The 24694-nt window shown below is 29.5% G+C and overlaps 1 protein-coding gene across 2 annotated transcripts in view; it reads right to left on the bottom strand.

Annotated features, from left to right (window-relative positions):
• LOC142330289 (pH-sensitive chloride channel 2-like) overlaps positions 1 to 24694 on the bottom strand; it is a 67523-nt gene that overhangs the window by 2965 nt on the left and 39864 nt on the right. For both annotated transcript variants that reach the window (XM_075375484.1, XM_075375483.1), the window contains 5 exons: positions 20247 to 20329; positions 17226 to 17390; positions 8010 to 8165; positions 4141 to 4306; positions 2118 to 2289 (listed from right to left, as the gene is read on the bottom strand). In XM_075375484.1, the coding sequence (XP_075231599.1) occupies positions 2118 to 2289; positions 4141 to 4306; positions 8010 to 8165; positions 17226 to 17390; positions 20247 to 20329 (742 nt within the window). The remainder of the gene's footprint in view (positions 1 to 2117; positions 2290 to 4140; positions 4307 to 8009; positions 8166 to 17225; positions 17391 to 20246; positions 20330 to 24694) is intronic.

Genomic DNA, 24694 nt, shown 5'->3' on the forward strand with positions numbered 1-24694 from the left:
ATAAACCATAATTTTGATTGGTATGAGTGTAGCACTGATTTAACTTTAAACTCATATGTTTTCTAAGGCATTCACAATCACGAACGGTACTGTCAAATCTGGACTAGGCGGGGATTCGTGCTTCCACGTTTTCGGCCAGTTAGTTTGAGGGAATCAAGTTAGGTTGGATGAGAAGATGTCCGTTTGAGGCCTATGTGAAGGCAAAATTTGATATGTATTTTACTGATGCAAATGTCTGCCGAGGCATTTACATTGGTTGCATACCGATTGAGGCCTGGCTGATGACTGAGATGTAATCAGTTAGAGGGTCTAAAGACGACCTCTGGTAAAGCACATCAACTACGAAGTTAGTGACAATGCTACAAAAGGCAGAAAATAACACTCAAATCAATTAAGAAGCAGATTATGTAATTTTTTATGTTAAAATTCCCTCTTTTACTGTTATTTGAAAGAAACTTATTTTACAAAATAAAAGAAAATCATAAAAATTGGTGTATCTAGTCATGAGTAGATTTGAAAACAAATAAACATACCAGATTTTCATATTTTTTATCAATCTTCTCACACTCTCATTCACAAAAATATATATAGAACATTTTTACACTAAATGATAAACAAAAAATATGTAAGATTGTTTTTGTTATTGATGATTAGAATTTAAATAATAGAAGAAAAAAAGAAAACATAAAAAAGAACAACATAAAACATATAACCAAAAATATAGTTATATTTAGAATACTATTCCCAAGATGTCTTCGGTCTTTCTGATTGGAGAGAGCTGTATCACTGCATATTTTTAACCATATACTGCAATTTCTAGAATCTCCAATTAATTTTTATAATTTGAAGGGTAGGAAGAAAAACATAAAAATCAGAGTTTGCTTGAATTGCTTTTTTTTTAATTACTAACTATTATTTCTCTAAAGGTAATTTTTATAAAGAAATTTGGTTGTTGTTACTTTTAAAAAAAAAAAACAATAATAATAAAAATAGACGAAACAAATGAATGATTTTTGGGTACTTACTTATTAACGCCACCGCAGCTACAGCTTTATTTAAAAACAAAGTAGTCAATCGAATTTCGGTGGAAAATGAACAGTCTCTTTATTAATTTTAATAAATGGTTATTTATATTTATTTATTTTATAAATATAATTTAACCAAACTTAACCTACGCTCGCTTCGCTTGCTGACCTTGACTAATTAACACTGTAATTTTTTGAATATTTATTTAATAAATTCAGTAATTATTGCAATTATTTATTATTAGTCAAACAAATTTGAGTGTGGCAAATAAAATAAAATAACTAAAGTCAGTCTTCTTGAGCAGAACTGCACAAGTTTCTTTTTATTGCTACATTTTATATATTTTTCAAGTAATAACTTTATTTTTTCACAAGTTAACATTATTTTTCCTTTTAATTTTTTTATTATTTTGGAGCATAACAGAAATTTTGATTAATCTAATAATGTTTTGCTACTTATGATTTTCTAGATTGGATGATAGAAAGAATGAAACAGCAGCGATTGATGAGTTATTGAAGGTAAGATTAATGAGGTAATGAAGTTTTTAAATAATAAAATATACATATTAGCTAAGTATGAATTACGAGGAGTGTTTTTAATGTAAGGTCCATTTTGAATTTTCCGCCTATATGCATGATGTAAACAGATGGCACTTTCACAGCTATGTTATTTCAATAAATAGTAGGCTGTTAATAACAACATTATCTTATTTGTTTAGATGTATAATTCATTTTGAGAAGGGCGAACAAACATTCATGATGAAGAATGCAGAAGCCATTTTCTTTCTCTTCACCTTAAACAGTAGATTGCGTCACAAATGTTGACTACAAATTGAAAAAATGGTGTTACTGCAAGGTTTAAGTCACTAACAGCAGAATTTCTTGAAAAAAGACTGAAATACTATGAAAAATGTGTTAAAGTTGAAGGCAGCTATGTAAAAAAGTAGAAAACAAATTTTGTTTCTATGCTTAAGTAATAGAGTTTGTTCATCTTTTTCATTTTGTGTTTTTTTTTTCAAAATGGACCTTACTTTAAAAAATAAGTCAAATCTAATTCTACAAAAAAGTATATATATTTAACAATTTACTTACATCTACAGTTAGAAAATTATTTTTGTTCTGGGAAGACTGTGACAAACTTTTACGTATTTCTGATGGAGAGGAAGGACAAGAAGAAGACCGACGTTTTCTGAGAAGTTGAGGACTCATAGCAGTTTTCAAAATGTTTTTACTAGTAGCTTTCTTTAACTTAATTTTTTTCAACCTTAAAAATAAATGAAATAAAAATAACTGACTTGTATAAAATATTAGTAAACAAATATATCAAAAAATTTAATAAAAATATTGGATATGAAAACAAACTACATCAATTAAATTTTCAGAGGTGAGTTATGCCGAACACATAAGACAGAAGAAGAGTAATGAAAGTTAAGTGCTGATTTTCATTATTTAGGAAGGAGGAGCAAGAACAGAACATAAATAAATAACTAGTAATTATAGTTAAGGCATCTAAAATTTTAAACAATTACTACACAAATCATTATCATATAACAATATTAGATAACAATTGTTATCTAATCTATATAAATGCTATTTCTGAAAAGTTAATGTGTACTTTTCCAGATGATCATAATATTCTGAGATTTAAATTTCTCAATAAGAAAAAACTTTTTCTAACATGCAAGCTAAAATTTTTCATAATCTACTGACTAGAAAAACAGTATCTGTGTATCAGTATGTAAAGTTATTGAATAGCTGAAAAACATTATCTATGTCAACAGTTTTATAATGTATATTTTTTACATTCCAATAGAATTTAAACAGCCCATTCAATCTCCTGCATGCAATTCGATTTGTTGGATGCCAAATGTATGAAGGCCAGTTAATTTTCTAAATGCTTGCACAATGTCCAGCTAGGCGTAGCCGGTTGGAAAAATTTTAGTTCAACATAAACGACTGCAACTAAATTTTAGTTCTTCATACGATCTACCCTAGTGTTTCGTAAAACACAATGTTGGAATATAATGTTGTTCTGCAAGAATATTTTCATGCAAATTATTCGCTTTCAAAATGATCAAGTCCATCATATTTAATAATATTTCAAAAGATGTTTATTCATTTGTAAATTACTGTCTATTTCACTTAAACATGAGAATAATTTACTGTATTATTTAAAAGTTTGTTAATCCATACTTTCTTTTTACTTTTATTTAAAATTAAACATAAATGGAATAGAACAGCATTTTCTTGCTTTCACTTAAACATGGTGGTGACATAGCTTAACTTTTTACTTTGTAAACAAAGTTATAATGAAGCAGTATGGGATTTGCGAACATAATGTAGTGTTAGGATAAATACACCCTGTTTAGATGGACTGCATGCAGGAGAATGAATCAGCCACTTTAAACAGTTTACCATGTTTGGGATTTTGGGAATGTTTATGAAAACAAACTTTAAGTTGTAAAGAAAGCATCTCCACTTCATATAATATACCTCACGTAAATAAAAACAATTTCTTAATGAAGTTTTATTAAGTACTGTAAAAAGTATAATTAAATATTTTTATTTACACTATTTATTTTTTATTTTTTACATTTCAATAAATTACAGTTTTGACAATTCATAGCCAATTAACAGAGAATTAAATGTCATATTTAGTAGTTTTAATACTAAAATTTAATTTTTATTTATTTATTTTGAATCTTAAGTTATTTTTTACACTAATTTCAATTTTATGTTCTGTGGTAATCTTTAAACATCAAGTAATTACTAAACCCTAAATTCTCAGTTATCCACTTTATACATATCAATCAGTTTTTCTCAATAGGTTTTTTTTTACCTTTTATGAATGAATCTCTTAATTACTGAATTAAAACCAAAATATCTCAATAAATGGATTATCAACCTTGTTTATCTCTTACAAGAATTTATCACAGATATTTTTCATTACTTATTCAGCTTCATGTCAAACCTAACATTCCTAGGCTGGTAAAATAAACTTCTTTGTTTCTTATTTTACCAACTGACCTAATTTTCAACATCGCCTCACACAACACAAAGTAATACATAGTAATTTTAAATATATGAAAAGTAAATATAAAAAATGAAAACTTACTCTTGTCTATGAATTGTATTCACAAATGCAAATTCAACAAATGATAGAAAGATAAATGCAGTACATCCAAAAAACCATACATCATTTGTTTTAAAATGTAACCCAAGTGCAGAACATGAATTTGTTTTTGAAGTCAAAAGAATAAATGTAAGCATTGTACTAGCACCTAAAACAAATTAAGGATTCACTTAAATCATTCAATAATAATTATTTAGGTTTTGATTTTAAAAATTTGTTTGTCATTTCTATGTAGAATATTTTACAATTTTGGTATCTGCATTCTAATTTTACAAATACATATTTAATGGATACAGATACACATTTTAATGTAAAAATACATTAATGATTTTATTAATTGTTAGTTTTTAAACTCAGTTTTATAATTAGTAACACTTTCTTTTTTTTGAAAAACTACTATGAAAATTTGTAAGAGAATAAGTTCAGAAATGTATCCATATGTAGGACTAAGGGAAAGAACTGATATACTTATACAATTTTTCCCTTATTTAGCAGTCCATTTAAAATAATTTATTTATTAATAAATAAAAATTCATAAAAAAATTCAGGTTTGTAATAACTTATATAGAATATTGTATTTATAAATTTAAAATAACAATGAAAATAAGTTATCTACTCTTATCTAGTCCTATCTCGAATAGGACAGGAAAAAAATGGTTTTACAAATTGAATAACAGCTCTTCAACAGTTGCAGATATAGATCTGTAATATTGACCTTGAGTATAAAATTCATTGGAATCAGTATAGAAGTTTTTTAATTACATATGAATAAAGATAAGCTATATGTGACAGAAGGGTCAGAAAATTATCTTTTTTTGTTCTCACCACAATCACATACTTTTAAAAAGAAATAAAAAATTACCATTTAACACTATTAAATAAAGAAAAAATTATCTAAAAGGTGATATAAAGTAATTTGAAATCTACTGAATAGTTTTTATTTCATAAAGTTTTGAATTTGAGTATATATCATTTCTTTGCTGACAATAGTAACTGATTAATTTCAAGGTGCCTTGTATATCTGTAAACATATACATTACCATGGAGTAGAAAACATTGGACACAGTATCTGAATTTTATGATAAAGTTGGTCATAGTCATAAAGTATATCTATGCTTGCATATAAATTTTGGAAATATCCATAAGGCAAATTAATTACTACTACTACTACCACCACCACCACCACCACTACCACTACCACTACCACCACCAACTACCACTACCACTGCCACTGCCCCTACCACTACTACTACAACTACTACTATTGCTATTAGTAATTTTATATTTTTTAGAAATAAATAGATAGCCAATAGCCATTTATAAAGAAAATCTACTTTCTGTATAAATAAATTCTTTATCGCACCAGAACAGAATTATTTTTTCATAACAGCATGATAGTTAAACCTTCAATAAAATCCTATGGTTCCATAGCCAGTAGTATACTCTTACCAACCATTTAAAACATCTACTTATCGCTTTATTTATATTTAAGATTTTCTTTAACATAAGACTGATAAACCCTAATGATGATTTTTTTAAATAAAACTAATTAGGTAAAATTGAATCTTCTGAATAGTAGTCTTGATGAGTACAAGTGAAACCTACCCAAATAATTTCAATTAATGACTTAATTATTATTTTATTGATTTATTACTTACTACCTTCATATATTTGCTTTACTATTATTTACTTAATACCAAATGTTTGAAAAAGAACTCCGGGTTTTCAAGAACGAATAGTTTTTATTTTACATCACTCAATAATGTTTTACATGTAAACTTGAAGCGACAATAAATAAGTTTTAGTTTATTATTCTCAGTCACATAGCAGCTGTTTTAAACTTTACATAGCCAAAGTTGTTATGATCCCAGGTTCCAGTATCATGGCATTGCCACAAGAGAAAGTACAGAGAATATACCAGTTCACAAATGAAATCAGTGACTGTCATACAAAGAAATCATATATGAGTCCATTTTAGAAATTCTCCAAGAACAAAAGCATATGTAAGTGGTATGAACAGTTTTTGGAAAATGGAAGCATTTTGAAAAGGCATTCACCAGATATACCTAAAACAAGTGCCAAAAACAGAAAGAATTTGACTGTTTTCCAATAAAGTCTAGAATGTGATCAGTTTGTAGAGTTAGTCAACAAATAAACACAGTTACATGATAGTCATCCTAAAAGCATTTTCTATGATGTTCACAAGGGGTTGAAACTTTGTGCTTATAAACTACAGCCACTCCATGAAATTAAATCTAATAAGCCGCAAAGAGTTCAATTTGTAACACCCATGTTTAGAGTTCATTTCTATCAATGAAAACTATGTAAGCACATTTTATTTTCTGATGAAGTAACATTTCATGTTCCTGGAGTCATGAATGAAACACTATGATTGTCTAATATGGAGTTCAGAAAAAAAAAAAGAACTGGTAGCATTTGTCAGCAACTGTCCAAAACTGATATCTGGTGTGATATGATGAATAATCAAATTTTTGGACAATTTTTTTCCATGAGCAGGCTGTTTCAGGCATAGAGTACTTGGAAATGTTAGAAAATATTATTTCCATTGATTGGAAATATGAAAGGCCTAATTTTCCAATAGAAACCCTCCACATCATGCAGAAGTTGTGTGGACTGTGCTCAATTATAGGTTCCCAGAAGGCTGGATGGATACGGAGAGCAGTTCCCATCTTTTGGCCACTATGAAATCTGATTTGATACTGATGGATTACTTCTTTTTTTTTGGCTTGATGTTACTGCCAGAGAAGCTTGAAGCTTGTCCATGGGATATGTAAATGAAAATTTTGTAGTGTATGAAAAATGCCATGTCTGACCAGGATCTCTGGATGAAAGGCCGAGAAACTACCATTCCACCATGGAGGCTAACAGGCATCGTATATCAAGAAAAACCCAGTCACTCGATCACCTGCTCCAAAGAATAACAGTGACCATGGAAGTGATTTCTGCAATGCATGTTAGCCAGAGTGTGGAATGAGGTGAATTGTTAGTTTCATATTTGCAGGGTTGTAAACAGTGTTCATATTGAGTTACATTAAGAGGTAAATAAAAGACTTAAGACTTTGTACTTTAATGTAATAAAACATAAAACTGTAATTCTAAATGTAATAAATTTAATTTAAAACCATGGAGTTCTTTTTGGGACATCCATTATATTTGCTATTTTTATGCATTAACTGACTTTAACATTTCACTTTTTTATTATTATTAATTCTGTGATATAATTCTTATTCTGATCAAGGTTTTCTGGCAGTTTCCGTTGATACTACCAAGAAATTTTGCCATGTATTAGCAAACCTATATATATATATATATATATATATATATATATATATCTTTTGAAATAATCTTTTGATTAAAGTAAGAACCAATATGTTTTAAATTTAAATAATTCCAGTAAAGGCAGTGGAGTAGTATTGTTCATAAAAAATTTGCAGTTATTAGGAATGTTTTATGTTTTCTAAATATTAAGTTTTTTAATATTTGATTTATGTAATTATATAATTTGTGTGCCAACTGAAGATGCGGGATTCTGCGAATGTCAACTATTGGGATTAGTTTTTTAAGTTTTATTTGTTACTGTGTTTTGGTGATTAAGTTGTTACGTGATTCCAAATTGCACAACAATCTCTTGGAGTCGATTCTATTGCCAAAAATGAGAAAAAAGTTCACATAAACATCACTCAGAAAATGGTTCGTTAGCAAGTTTTGCCTCACAAAACATTTAGCCCTGCTTTCTGCTCCCTCTGTGAAATTAAACTGTACACAATGATATATTTATGTACTGTTCTGATTAAAATATTTATTTATTTATTTTCCATAACTATACTCACCAAGTAAGCACCTTGCAGGTATGGAGCTTGGCTCTAACCAAAATGTCATCCAAGAGAGTATAACCAATATAACACTTGGTACATAATAATCCATAATGTAAAATCCAAATTCACGCTGAAGTACAAAAGTAAGAACCAGTGAACTATAACTATATGCTAAAAAAAGAGAAATATAATAAGAAAGATGATAAAAAAAAATAGTTAATAAAAACATACATAAAGAGATAGAAAAATAAACATTAAGGCAATCAAATAATCTTTAAATCATTATATTATTTATACACAGTGAACATATATAAATAAAAACACAGTTTAAAAATATTCATATAAAATAATTAATAGACACAGCTACACACACAGCTACGATTATAATGTGGTAAAGTAATAATCTCAAACTGTAACATGTGTTACACGAAAAACAGAACAGAGCTTTTCACAGTGTTACATAGAAAACATAAAAGCACTTTACTGAATTACTTAATCTACTTTTATAAATCAATTCACTGCAACAAGTCGCAGTTGAACAAAAATCAACAACTTGAACATCTTACATAAAAACAAACGATGTACAATTGGCAGTCAAAATAATAATTAAAAAACAGCTACAAATAACATTCATAATGAAGAAATTCAATTTTAAATTACACACATTTTTAAACACATCTATAAACAAAAACTAAGATCTTTCAAAACTAATTAGAAAACCATCACCGCATCACTCAGAACTTCCAACAGGATTCTCTAAAAAAGCTGAACATGACAGAAAGCTAATGAAGACACAAAAAAGTTTTTCTTGTTTAAAAAATAAGATATAATAACATCTTTTCTAAAAAGTTTAAATCAAACATTTTCTTTTAAAGTTTGATTTATTCAGGATTTACAGGAACCAAACAGCAACAGTAATAATTGAAGAACATAAGAAAGAAGCCGTAATAAGAAAGGGAGTCCAACAAGGATGTTCCCTATCCCACCAAACAGCAACAGTAATAATTGAAGAACATAAGAAAGAAGCCGTAATAAGAAAGGGAGTCCGACAAGGATGCTCCCTATCCCAATTTCTTTTTAATCTTTACATAGAACTAGCAGTTAATGATGTTAAAGAACATTGGATTTAGATCCGGAGTAACAGTACAAGGTGAAAAGATAAAGATGCTACGATTTGCTGATGATATCGTAATTCTAGCTGAGAGTAAAAAAGGTTTAGAAGGAGCAACGAACGGCATGGATGAAGTCCTATGCAAGAACTACCGCATGAAAATAGAAAGAACTAAGTGAAAGTAATGAAATGTAGTAGAAATAATGAAGATGGACCACTGAATGTAAAAATAGGAAGAGAAAATATTATGGAGGTACAAGAATTTTGTTATTTGGGAAGAAGAATTACTAAAGATGGACGAAGCAGGAGCGATATAAAATGCCGAATAGCACAGGCAAAACGAGCCTTCAGTCAGAAATATAATTTGTTTACATCACAAATTAATTTAAATGTCAGGAAAAGATTTTTGAAAGTATATGTTTGGAGCGTAGTTGTATATGGAAGTGAAACTTGGATGATCGGAGTACCTGAGAAGAAAAGGTTAGAAGCTTTTGAAATGTGGTGCTATAGGAGAATGTTAAAAATCAGATAGGTGAAAAAAATGACAAATGAAGAGATGTTATGGCAAATAGATGATGAAAGAAACATTTGGAAAAATATAGTTAAAAGAAGAGACAGACTTATAGGCCACATATTAAGGCATCCTGGAATAGTCGCTTTAATATTGCAGACAGATAGAAGGAAAAAATTGTGCAGGCAGGCATCGTTTGGAGTAATTGTTAGGGATGTAGGATGTAGGGGATATACCAAAATGAAACAACTGCACTAGATAAGGAATCTTGGAGAGCTACATCAAACCAGTCAAGTTACTGAAGACAAAAAAAAATTATTCAGGATTTAAATTATATATCAAAAATGACAAAAACTTACTTATCAATTTTTTAACTGATTTAGTTTGGCTTAGAGAATACTTATATATTTTTATGTAGCACCTGGTTAAATACTGACTTCCTTTTTTAAGTGACAACAGCTTTGGTTTTCATATAATTATATGTAACAAGATTCTAACCAAAACAATTATGATTTTCATTGTTTGCAAACAATTACAATAACAAACTGATTTCCAGATTATATGAAAGACATATAAATACAAATCGTAACTGATCAACTGGATAGAAATGGCAAAGATGAAAGCAATCATTATACTATGAATATAAAAGTGATGCTACAATGGAAGTTAAAGATATGAAAATTGCAACCTATAGTATAGCATTTTCCATCGCATTAGATCTATAATGGAATTTTCTCCACAGAAAAAAGATTATTCATTATTGATGAAAACAGATGTTGGCTGAAAGTAAAGTAATTATAAGAAACATTCTGTAAACATTTTTAATATTCAAGGGACATTTAAATTAATCTCTGGTCAAATAATAAAAATAAAATAAATTGAAAAAAATTACTATAAACAAAGAAGTTATATATGTTCTTAAATTAGTTCTTGACATAGTTTCTGCCCAAATTCAATCACTTGTGGTGTGATACTAGTTTCTCTATTCCGTCTTCAAAGATTTGTGTCACTGAAGTACCCATCCTTTTACAGACTCCATCCATAAGTTCATCATTGCTTTTTAAGTATAGAGTTGGCAGCTCATTCCTCATTGGTGAACAGATGAAAATCAGATAGTGCCAAATCACTCCTGTAAGGGATGATAAAAAATCTACCATTTAAATATGTTTAGTACACCTTTAGTAGTATTAGCAGTGTGAGGCCGTGTACTGTCATGTAAAAAAAAACAATCCTCACTGTTTATTTTGTATTGCTCTCCAAAGCTTGGTCACTGTTTCATGGTAAACATTTACAGCTATTGTCATACCAGGCTTCATAAATTCTACCTCAAATTCCTTTATGGTCTTAAAACATCTTAGCCTTCTTTTTGTTGCCCAAATTGGATTGTTTGAACTTTTGGCTTTGGCAAGTGTGTGTATCTACTGTTTGGACTGTTCTCTGTCTTGATATTGATGAAACAAATCCATGTCTTGTCTCCAGTAACAATACCTTAAGAAATTCACTTCCTTTATTCTGATATTTGCTAAAGAAAAGTTAATGCTGTTCATATTCTTTTTTTTTTGTTTTGTGGGCAATTAATTTGTTTTGATACCCATCACAATACTTATAAAAACCCAATCTGAAACAATTCTGTAAAGAGTGAACCTTGAAATTTGAGGAAAATTTTCAACAAAGTTTAGTAACTGAGAAGCGACATTTATCATGAACAGCTTGTTCAATTTTTTTTAATTTTATCACTCACAACAGATTGCTCTTCCTCTTCCTTCCTTATCATAAACATTAGTTTGCCAAGAACGAAGTCCATACAACTTTCTACAGAATGGAGCTATATGTCATACATCAAGGGATCCACGGCTTTGATTAAAAGTTCCTTTGATGTATCATTTAAAGGAATTTGTGGTCATCAAAATCACCCAATTTAACCCAACCAGACCTTTTTCTTTTAGTTTTAAACAAGAATGTACACTACATGCCTTCAGATATTAAATGATTTGAAATAGAATATGAAATTGATGGTATTGACAGGGCAACCATTCCATTGAACAGCCACGACGTGTTAAGGTGTCTTGAGATGAGCAGAGGGCATTTTCAGCCCTTTAAGTAAATGCAAAATAATTACCCATATACACTCTACATTTCAAACAATATTTTTAAATTAAACACAAAAGAAATCATGAGTTTTATATGATCCATCTGGTACTTAGGAACATACAATATGTAGGAACAGAAAAATGCTTATAATAAAATTAGTAAAAGAGGTATAACTAAAATAATGTTAATTAAAAAAAATATAGATAATGCAGTATTATAAAGTCAGTTTTTCTTTTAGTTTCACGTATTTACAGTTTCACAATTAGTCCTGATTAATCTTTACAACCCAATGGGTTGGTCTATTGGTGAACTCATCATTGCAAATCAGCTGATTTCGAAGTTGAGGGTTCAAATCCCATTAACGGCAGTTAATTTTACATGGATCTGAATACTACATTGCAGATACCAGTGTTGTTTGGTGGTTGGGTTTAATTAACCACATTGGGAAGGCAATGGGGCAAACCACGCGCAAAATCTGCCAGGGAAATTCCAATGGCAAAAACATCATTGCCTATGAAATCATCAAGGGTTAAACAAGACTGAATGGCTAAATTTGATTTTTTTTTGAGACTTTACACATAATATGTATTTTTTATGCTACATTCCTATTTAAGAAAACTGTTCTGTTGTCTAAATTATTTATCTTGGGTTTAATCAACTTTTCTTATCTTTTTTTGTTATATATATCAAATATGATATTTATGACATGATAATTTACTGAAAAAGCTTAATGGAAATTCTTCTCTATTAGGAAAATTGGGAAGAGGAATAGGAATATGTACATTACAATATGAATAAGATAAAATTTTTTACCTATAAGACTGTGTAAACAAAGTAAACAAAGATGGTTTTTAGGTATTTTTTAAGGAGTGCTTTATAACAATGAGATAACCAAGATTGAAACTATTTCATTAATTATTAAAGTTTTGACTGATACAAAACCTTTTTTTGGGTACTTTACATACAGGAGAATACAGATGTTACTTAATAAAAAATAACTTTATTTAGAAAGAGATCGTACCTGTATGATCCAAATACCTGTATTTGTGAATATCTAGTAATTAATATGACATTATTTATTCTTAATCATTTCAAGTACACAATTTGGCATTGATTCAATAAGTGTACTTCGCATTTTTTATTTCTTCATCATGAAACTATACTGATATTATTGCTTTAATGAGATCAACTTTTATGGTACAATTCATTTTTTGACTATAACACAAAGATTTTCAATTGGGTTTAAACCTGGGTAATTGCCTGATCATGGGAGCACTTTACTGTTTCATTCCTCGAAACATTTTTCCACTTTTTTTGACATATGGCATAGCACCAAATCTTGTTGGAACACTCCGTTGCCATGTGGGAATTTGTTTTGAACTTTTTTCAAAATCCTTTCCTTCAGAATCTTGATATATCCATTGCTTTTCAATATACCATCTAGTGTAAATGATGAAGAGCCTTCAAATGTGAACCAACGCCAAAATATTTTTTTCTGGGGATATTCAACTAATTGTTGGATATGAGGAGCTGGTAATGTATTTTCATCTGATGCTTTTTTAACATATGGAACCCTTTGCCCTGAACATAAAAATGTGACTCATCACAAAACATTACATTTTTCCAGTCTTCTTTGTTCTAGTTAGAACCGGCTGAACTGAACAACACCAGAGTTCAGAGAAGGCAGGATTTGGATATGGCGGACTGCCACTTAGAAGATAACAAGTGATTGGAAGCATTGGAATGCCCCAATACTACACACATGATCAAGAAAAATACAAAGTCCAAAATAAAACCGAAGCAAATGACCTAAATTTCCACACACACTGTGAACTTGCCATGTAGACTGGTAAACAAAAAAATAAAAAATGGCCTGATGGACCAACACAAAATTCTGATCATGGGTCTGCAGGAAATAAGAAACATTGACCAGAACGCCATGGAATCTCAAGGATATAGGCTCTACAAAGGTATACCTGGGAAGAGAGTGATGAAGTATCCCACAGTTTGGAACAGGATTTTTGGTCAGCCTCAAGATAATAAACTCCGTACAGAAATTCAAGTCACAATCCCCAAGAATCTCAATACCCGCCCTAAAAGCATCTAATAAAGTCTACACCATAATAAACACCCAAGCTCCTACTAATAATAAAAACAAATCTCCAAAAACCCATAGAGAAACAGAAACGTTCTGGGACCTACTCGACCAAACCATAAATAGCATACCCAAAAATCACATTAAACAACTAATTGGAGCTTCAATGGTCAACTAGGCAGAGCAAGAAGATACTGTAACGTAACTGGAGAATGGTCCACCCAAAAGAGAACAAATGAAAATGGACAGAGACTCATCGATCTCTGCAGAAACCATAATCTAATTTTGAAATCCACATACTTGAAGAGGAAACCTCAAAAACCCAAAACTTGGAAACATTCTGACTACACTAAAGGAGAATGGCAATTAGATCATCACAAAGAAATCTACAATGTAAAAGTTCTCTGAGGAGTAGACACAAACTCAGATCAGTACATAGTCAAAATTAAATTAAATTCACTACCCAAAGGAAGAAACAAGACCAAATTCCTAAAACTAAAAGAAAAATAGATCCTACCCAACTAATAACAAAACGCAAATGAAAAAATAACGGATAAACTTGAATACATAGTCAACAACCTTAACAAGTCGTGTACAAAGAGTTAGAAATCATCACTGATACCTTATGTAAGAGGAGATTAGGCTTCTTTGGAGACACATCATAAGGATGCAAGATTTGAGACAGCTGGTACAGTACAATCTCAGCTCAAAAAACACCAAGACAGGATGCAGTTGGATCAGAGAATTAAGAGAGGATCTGAAGGAAATTGGCGTTACACCAGAGGACACTACAGACAAGATAGAATAAAATGAAAAAAAAAATAAGGACAAAAACACCTACTTCATATTCACAAGAAACTCACAATGTGAACATTTTCAACAGCAGAAAGGGCATGGAGATAGGAACATACGAAAAAGTACTAGGAGGCTGCAAGAACAAACAGTCCCTTCAAAGAAAATTTGATAATGGACTGACTAAAGTGATCCTATGCAGTCATAAAAGATGGGGAAAAAAACATAACATGTCAAAACTGAAAAATAAAAAGTTAAAATACAGATATAGTGTGCATGTTATTAGTTAATCTATGCTATATACAACATCCAACTTGATAAAATCATCAACATTTTGGTTGAACTACTTTTGTTACCCAATGATTTTTTGTACAATTATTTACTGTTGCTACAAATAACCTAAGTAAAAAGTACTGTTTAATACAGTTCAATAATTGTTAAAAATTATTCAACTCCAATTTTCTTATGTAAGAAATTCATGATTTTCAAATATAATAAAATATAACAAGATGAATACAATACAAGGTAAGATTTTACTTACTACACATTTGATGGCCTGATACTATATATTTGAGAGGATTGAAAGCTTTAAAAGCAGAACAAAAGCAACCTATTATATTTGATTGTAGACTAACATGCAGTAACAAATATAGATTAAGTTGTTCTTACAGTCGATATTAGAATATACTAGACCTAACACTGCATACAATGTATGTAATAGTTTACCTCAATATATAACACCATAACTACAAATATGGAGTGTTACTTGGTCTAAGTATTAAAAAAAAAAATTTTTTTTATTGATTTCAAGGAGATTTCTTGCAAGTGCTAAAATTAAATTTAAAAAAAATATTATTTAATATAATAGTAAAATCCTAAACTTCTCAAAATTATGTTGAACTGTTTGCTATCAGTAGGCCTTTACACTTCATCTGCAACCAGTAAAACAATTATTGCCACTAGGCTTAATAGAGCAACAACTCTGCCAAATGTCTGCAGACCCTACCTGAGTATTGTACAAATGTCACTAACAGTGACTGCAAAATCTTTCTTATAAGTACATTTAAAATACTGTATGAGAATATTTAATTAATCAACAATATCCTAATTTTATACACACATATATATATATATATATATATATATATATATATAAATGAATGTTTGTTTGTCTGTTTGTCGCATATGTGTTCCTATACCATTCATCCAATTGTGATGAAACATTAGTAAGTTGTTTGTGCACGCCTGTGAAGGTTTCTGAATTAGTTTGGATCCGCTAGGTGGTGCTGGGGTCAAGATATTTCAAAAATTTGTATTTATGGTCAGATTTGGTTCATATTCACAATATATATTAGTTATGTGAAAAGAAATATTTCTGCGAAAAATGGAGCCTTTAGGTGGCAATGGGGTTGAGATATTTAGAAAAATTGTATTTATGGACAGATTTTGGCTCATATTCAGAATATATATTAGTTACGAGAAAAGAAAAATTTTGCAAAATCTATACCTGCTACGTGGCGTTACTGTCGAGATATTTACAAAACAAACAAACAAATAGACTTTTTTATTCTTATTCGTATATATATATAAAAGGCAATGTTTTGCCTTTTATATATATGTGTCCGCTATAGACACATGTCCTATATGTCACATGTGACAAATGTCCTATATGTGTCCGCTATAGACTAAAAAACTGCTGGGCTAATTTACACGCAGGAAAAAGGGGAAAAAGAAAAAAAGGGAAATAGGGAAAATTGGAAAAAAGGGGAAAAGGAAAAAAAGAAAAAGTAGAACAGGGCAAAAGGAGAAAGGAAGTAGGGAAAAGGGGGAAATATAGTGAAAGTATGAAATGGTGGAAAGGGGAATAGGGAAATGGAGAAAAGAGGGAATGGGAAGAGTTGAAGGGATAAGGAATAAAGTGAAAGGTTAAATTTTGTGAATTCCATAATGTTCAGTTTTTTAATGTTTTATCAAACTTCCAATTATGTTCATTTATACACTCAAATCTAGCAATAGCGAAGCATTGCCGGGTCTGCAAGTATATATATATATATATATATGGGACAAAAAAAACATTCATTTGTCTTGTTTGTTTTGTCCCATATCCATTCCTATACCATTAACCTGATTATGATGAAACTTTGGTGAGTTGTTGTGTGCTAGCCCAAGAAGGTTTCTCTGAATTAGTTGAGACCCACTAGGTGGCGCTGGGGGTCGAGATATTTTGAAAAACTGTATTTATGGCCCGATTTGGCTCATATTCAGAACATGTGTTCTGAAAGAAATACCTCGAAAAAACGAGGAAATTTATACCTCGTAAAGAAATACAAGGAAAGAAATACCTCTGCAGAAAATGGACCCGCTGGATGGCGCTGGGGTAGAGATATTTGGAAAAAATGTATAATAGGGAGAAAGGGAAAAAGGGAAGAAGAGAAGAAGGGAAGAAAAAAAGGAAAAGTTAAATTTTGTGAAGTTCCATAATATTTAGTTTTTTAATGTTTTATCAAAATTTTAATTTGTGTTCATTTAATCTATATATATATATACTCAAATCTAGCAATAGTGTATCATTGCCGAGTCAGCTAGTTCTACAATATTTTACAATGATTCAATATTACCTTATTTACTTACAGTTATGTGGATTTACAGCAGCATGCTGAACACAACAATTTTCTTCACTGTTAAATAAATTCATATCGATAAGATAATATTCTGCAAGACTTGGATTATTATTAGGTAAAAGAGCTGCATCGTTTTTTTCCCACTCAAGTACTACATTGCTTGTATTATAACGCCCTAAAATAATTCAATATAATTAAAAAAAGAAACAATTAAAATTATAATTAATGATAGTACTTATTATAACTCTTTAAAGATAAATTTATTATAACTCTTTTTGTTAAAGATAAATATATTTTTGAAAATTCAAACAATTTATTAACAAATTCAAAATTAATTGAAAACTTAACCATCAAAACACAGTAAACAGATATGTAACTTACCAAATTAACACCAATAATCGATTTTCGTGGGATGTCACATCATCAGTTTGTATTCAATTCCTCTATAAATTTTACAATTTAGAATTTCCAGTATTTTCTAAATTTTAAAAAAAATAATTGATTCTGATGTAATTATAGAACTAAAGTTAGTTATCTGATTATTGTATTTTGAGATTAAGTTTTCAGTTAACTTTTAAATATATTTTATCTACTTTTATTTACTAAATACTTTGCTATAAAAATACCAATTAGAATATATCTATTGGAAAACAACTTTTTCAATTTCAATAACTTTACATAATCAACATTAAGTAAAGAAGATTCAGAAAATAAAAAACCTCTTTTAATAATAAAGAAGTGAAGTTTACTAAAATTTTATTTTTAAAGCATTTGTAGGAAGTTTATTCAATTAGTCTTCGTTTTAAAAAATTCTACATTAAGGTACAACTTAATCTGACATGACAGAAATAATTAGGAGAGTACAAATTAAGGCAATAAATTACATCAGTTTTTATATCTTTTTGTTTCTCTCCAAATTTTTATTAAAATAATTTTAAAAAAATCATATGTGTAATCATTTAATATATAAAAAAAATCAGCTCAAATAAATAATTGTTCCTACAAAAAAACTATATTTTTTTTTTAAATAAAATTTTTGTCGTTACAGGTGTTTTTTTACATATTTTTCTTATTATAAATTTTTACATAATTATTTAACTTTTTAAAATGAAAATTTCAGTAAAATATTTTATACAACCAATATTATGACTTTTAATAGAGTATCAATTGAAATTAATGTATGATTAAACTGGATACAATTCACAGTCATTCAATGGAAAAACTTTTGTGTAAATATGTATATATACAGATGTCCCAGGAAGTGTTGGCCAAATAAGGGATTGATCCATGACTTCAAAATAAACAAAAAAAGTTCATATGTACAATGCCTCATATCGCATAATTTTCCCTCTGTTCTCCAATTTATATTTTTTCAAAAAAAAGTTATCTCAATAATAGATTGAGATATTTTAATGAAATTTGGTGTACAAATACCCACTAACATCTACAACCAAATAAGTTTGAAAATTCGAAATGGCAGCTATTAAAATTGTTTAATCATTAATAGCTTCATAAATATTAGTTAAATTGGATTATGCTTTATTAAATAAAATATTGAGCCTCCTTTTTTGTGAATATAATGAGAACTCATTCATTCAAACAGGTTGTTAAACAACTGAAGTAGAGCTGAAATTTTTAAAGTGGAGCTCAAACAGCATGAAAATAGGCACAAAATTATCAGACTGCATAATTTTTTTATGCCAGAAATATTCATTTATCATAATGAAAAGTAGCAGGGTTGGTGTAACTGGGAATAGGACTAAGAAAAAATAGAGGATGAATAGATTTATTTAATTCAATTTAATTGTAACTGATTTAAAAAAATAAATTATTAAAAGCATTAATGAATCTGCAATAAAATTTTAGCTGTAATATATATTTTTTACATTGTTTATTTGTTTTCTCTAACTAGTTTACCAGTTACTGTCAGATCTGGGTGTGTGTATATGTGTACAGGCAAATGCAATTACTGCTACCAGCTTGCCCAGGCCTGACGTAGCTGCAGATGTAGTGCAGTGTAAATGTAAATATACGTAAACGTGTAGGAACAGACTTAGGCCAATCACTCCTGAGATGTGTAGTTAATTGAAACCATGAAGCTGGTGTAGCAGAATGGATTAAGGAAACAGACAGTTAACTGAGACTCAACCAGCAAAGAAAACAGGTATCCGCAGTCTAGAATTCAAATTCATATAAAAGCAACTGTCTTCTCAAGGACTCGAACCTTAGAACTCTCAGTTTTGAAAATCAACTGATTTTGTGATGCTAATTTACTGGACGGGTTATTTGTTTTATTTTATTATTTATTATATTACTGTAATATATTTTTATATTAATAACATTATTTTAACATATTTTTCGATTCTGTAGTAATGTACATTTTCATAAAATTAAAAAAAAATCACAGGTATATTATTAATTCAAATTTTAAATAAAAAAAGAAAATAAAGTTTTTTTATACCTGTTTCATCATCAGTTATGAACATCATAAAAATAAAATAAAAAATTAGTTTAATTATTAGTTATGAATTTTATTTTTTAAAGTAAAATATTTTTCCTTTCTATTGGTATCCTTTTTTTCAGTTAAATTAAGTGTTAAGTTTATAATTGTGATTCCTTTATCTAATCAGTGACTGGGTAAAGTCCAATCGCAATTTCTTGAGGAATTGTAAGAGGGATGCCCAGTGTATTAAGTTACTCCTTTGGATGAAGTGATCTGTTGCATTTTGCAGATGCTTCATTGGTAGACTGTCCTTTTCTTATTATTGATAGAGTTACAATTGAAATAGATTATGTGAATGTGTCTTTTATGTGAATTTGAATTCTTTTACCATTATTCACTTTTTTCCTATTAGTGTCTAGAGGTTTTTGCAAAATTATAACCGGATCCATGGTAAGGACATAGAAATCTTCAGAGGTACTAATCCTTAGACTGTATGGATTGCTGGCTCTATTAATAGAACCTGTTCAATATTTCAGTTTGGTAATCAAGTAAAGACGAAATAAAGTACTTAAATTTAATTTCACTTACAGCTATCCATAATTAAATGGCATCTCTGCTGATCAAAGGGAAACTTTCCTTGCATCATACGACATATTGTAGTAGTTTTTAACCTTTTAAACAACATAAAATTATTATATTAAAAATAAATATTTTTTCCTTATGTGCAAAGTCTCATAAATAAAATACAAATTATTTTTTAAATAAATAAAATATGCAAACCTTAAAGTTTTATGTACATTTATGAAAGAAAAAATTGATATTATATTAAATTTGAATGGATATTTGAATAAACTATAATTAAAGATTTTTTAGATCTTGTAGAAAAGAATACAACAGAGTGTAAAAAAACTGAATGGTTGTTTGACTTATATATTGTACATATATATTGCTGTAACACAAACAATATACAATTATGTATGTATATTTTGGTACCATAACTATCAGCGATTTGACACGAGATACTAATCTCTGCCAGAATAGGCATTTCAAAGAATAACTAACACCCTTTGCCAGATTTTTTTGAGTAAATGATGAAGTGATTTTCATTTTCCCTGTTTGCTAAGTCAATTACAATGTTGCATATCAGCAAGCTGAGCACACCAACTGCTTTTGATATCGAACTCTATAAATGACTAACTCTATATCTTCATTTAGTTCACCACATTATTGGGCATAAAATGATCATCACTAGTATCAGAGAGAGCAAATTGGACCCATTTGTACTTCAGATGCTTTAAATGTTTTATAATGAGAAAATAATTGATTAAATATACTGCTCTTGTTCACTAAGAGAAACTTATGCACTTCTGAGTTTTATTTTAAAATCTGAACCAGATTTCCTTTATGGAAAATAATTTATTAAAAAAAAAAATAATAATATTATAATTTTATTTGAAATTGTTTATCACTAATTTTAGCAGCAGACTTTTGAGAATGGTTGGATGATAATATCACAATATTATACAATATAAAATAAGAGATACATGTAACATAAAAATTCAATAAACTACTAAAAATAAAATTTAAGAGTTTTTATTTGTCATAAGAAAATAATTTTGAAGTTTTAATTGTTTAATTTATTATTTAAATATTATTAGTTTTATTTGGAGCACTTTAATATTGTAAAAATAATTTTAAAAACTTTCTCAAAAGTTTCAGTTCTGATTGGTCAGAACACATACATATATCACCTACATATATCGGTATATGTAGTGCTTTTAATCTAAAAGTGCTAGCAAAAAGGTGAGACCTCTAGTGACTATCTTAAAATCAAAGCATCTAAATACTAAATCTAACTGTTTCTTCTGTAATGAATCAAGATGTAATCGATGTTAACACAATCAAGTGTAATAAAAATCTTAACTAATTTCCATACATTCAGGAAAACTTTCTCAATCTGATCATAGAAAATACTAAAACTGTTGATGGTGTTAGACAAGATTAAACAAAATTTCTCTCTCTATGAATCATGAGACCTTGCTGATATTGAGGGGGCTTGAGTGTTCAGTGATACAGAGTAGCTGGACTGAAGGTGCAACCATATTGGAGAGGTATCTGTTGAGAGCCAAACTAAGGAATGTTTCCTGAAAGAGGGCAGCAGCTCTTTCAGTAGTTATTAAGGGCGTAGGTCAGAAGGACCTAAACGACCATATCAACATCTCACATCTTCTGAGTACTGCGCAGCTGAAAGAAATAGAAAACTACAGCCATTTTTTTTCCAAAAGAATATAGCTCTCTGCATTTTCATGCAACAAAGGTGGAGGCGCCTTCCTTGGTAAAATATTCCAGAGGTAAACTGGTCCCCCGTTCGGATCTCCAGGTGGGGACTACTAAGGACTACTAAGAAAATTAAAAAATAACATTTTACGAGTTGGTGCGTGGAATGTCAAAAGTTTAAAAAAGGTTGGTAGGTTAGAAAATTAAAGAGGGAAATTTTTAAGTTAAATGTAGATGTAGTAAGAATTAGTGAGGTTTGGTTGGAGGAGGAAAACAACTTTTGGTCAGGTGATTTTAGAATAAATATTTGACTCTGTGTCAAATAAAGGGGCATAGACAGGAGTAGGTTTTGTAATGAACAAGATAGGGAAGAGAGTAGAATATTTCAAAAAGCTTAGCAATAAAATTATTGTAATAACGATAAAATCAAAACCTAAGCAGACAATGATTGTTAACATCTATATGCCTACAAGTGCGCATGATGATGACGAGGTAGTGTGTATACAAAGAAATTGACAAAGCAATTAAACATATAAAAGCGGATGAAAATTTAATGATAGTTAGAGATTGGAATGCAAGCATTGAAAAAAGCAAGAAAGAAAGTATTGTGGGTAAATAAGGGCTGGGCAAAAGGAATGAAAGAGGGGGCTAACTTATCGAGTTTTGCACTAAGTATAATTCAGTAATCATCAACACCCAGTTTAAAAATCATAATAGAAGAATATACACATGGAAAAAGCCTGGTGATACTGCATGGTATCAGACAGATTATATCATGGTTAAACAAATGTTTAGAAATCAACTCGTTGACTGCAAAGCTTACCCTGGAGCAGATATTGATAGCAACCATAATTTAGTGATAATGAAATGTATACTGGGGTTTAAAAACCTGAAGAAAAGGTGTCAGATGAATCTGTGAAATTTAAAGAAGCTTGAGGAAGAGGATGTAAAGAAGATTTTTGAGGAGGACATCACAAGAGGCCCAAGTAAAAAAGATAAGGTAGAAAATATAGAAGAAGAATGGGAGAATGTAGAAAAGGAAATTCTTAAATCAGCAAAAGCGAACTTAGGTGGAATAAAGAGAACTGATAGAAAGCCTTGGATATCAGAGGATATATTGCAGTTGATGGATGAACATAGAAAGTATAAGAATGCTAGTGATGAAGAAGGTAAAAGGAACTATCAATAATTAAGAAATACTACAAACAGGAATTGCAAATTAGCAAAAGAAGAATGGATTAAAGAAAAGTGTCCAGAAGTGGAAAGATAAATGATCATTGGTAAAATAGACGGAGCATACAGGAAAGTTAAGGAGAATTTTGTGGTACATAAACTAAAATCTAATAAAGTGTTAAAAAAAGATGGTACACGATGAAAGAAAAGATTGATAGGTGGGTGGAATATATTGAAGAGTGATACAGAGGAAATGAATTAGAAACTGGTGTTATAGACGAAGAAGAAGAAGAAGTCGAAGAGGATGAAAAGCGAAATACAATACTGAGATCTGAATTTAATTGAGCATTAAAAGATTTGAATGGGATAGACGGGATGCCTGCAGAATTACTGTGCAGTGCATGAGAGGAAACGATAGATAAATTATACAAACTGGTGTGTAATATTTACGAAAAGGGGAAGTTCCGTCAGACTTAAAAAAAAAGAATGTTATTGTCATGGTACCAAAGAAAGCAGTTGCAGATAAATGTGAAGAATACAAAACAATTAGTTTTAAGTATTCTTGCATCAAAAATCTTAACTAGAATTCTGTACAGAGGAATTGACAGGAGAGTGGAAGAAGTGTTAGGAGAAGACCACTTTGGTTTCTGGAAAAGTATAGGGACAAGGAAATCAATTTTAGCACTCAGATTAATAGTAGGAGGAAGATTAAAGAAAAACAAACCAACATACATGGCATTTATATAGTTAGAAAAGACATTTGATAACAGAGACTGGAATAAAATGTTGAGCATTTAAAAAAATTAAGGGTTCAAGTATAAAGATAAAAGAACCAAACTGCAACAGTAGTAATTGAAGAACATAAGAAAGAAGCTGAAATAAAAAAGGGAGTCTGACGAGGATGTTTCCTAACCCTGTAACTTTTTAATTTTTATATAGAACTAGCAGTTAATGATGTTAAAGAACAATTTAGATTCGAAGTAACAGTGCAAGGTGAAAAGATAAAGATGCTACGATTTGGTGATGATATAGTAATTCTAGCTGAGAGTAAAAGAGATTTAGAAGAAATAATGAATGGCATGGTGAAGTCCTACACAAGAACTACCGCATGAAAATAAACAAGAACAAAACAAAAGTAATGAAATATAGTACCAGTAATGTAGATGGGCCACTGAATATAAAAATAGGAAGAGAAAAGATTATGGAGGTCAAATAATTCTGTTATCTGGGAAGTAGAATTACTAAAAATGGATGAAGCAGGAGTGATATAAAATGACAAATAACATAGGCGAAAATGTGCTTTCAGTCATAAATATAATTTTTTTACATCAAAAATTAATTTAAACATCAGGAAAACATTTTGAAAGTATAGCTTGGAGTGTAGCTTTATATCACATCTGCAAGAACAAATGTTTTATCTTATTATCTTTTTATAAAAGATAATATAATACACATGAGAAAAGATAAAACGGATGTATTATGCATTAAAAAACATTTTATTTACAGATGCTATACATCAATAAAGAAAATGTGTTATAAGCATTTTACTTCTATCTGGCAGATCATTTAACGTATCATGTCTTTGT

This window comes from Lycorma delicatula, chromosome 9, assembly GCF_047948215.1.
Source record: "Lycorma delicatula isolate Av1 chromosome 9, ASM4794821v1, whole genome shotgun sequence".
NCBI classification, from domain to species: Eukaryota; Metazoa; Arthropoda; class Insecta; order Hemiptera; family Fulgoridae; genus Lycorma; species Lycorma delicatula.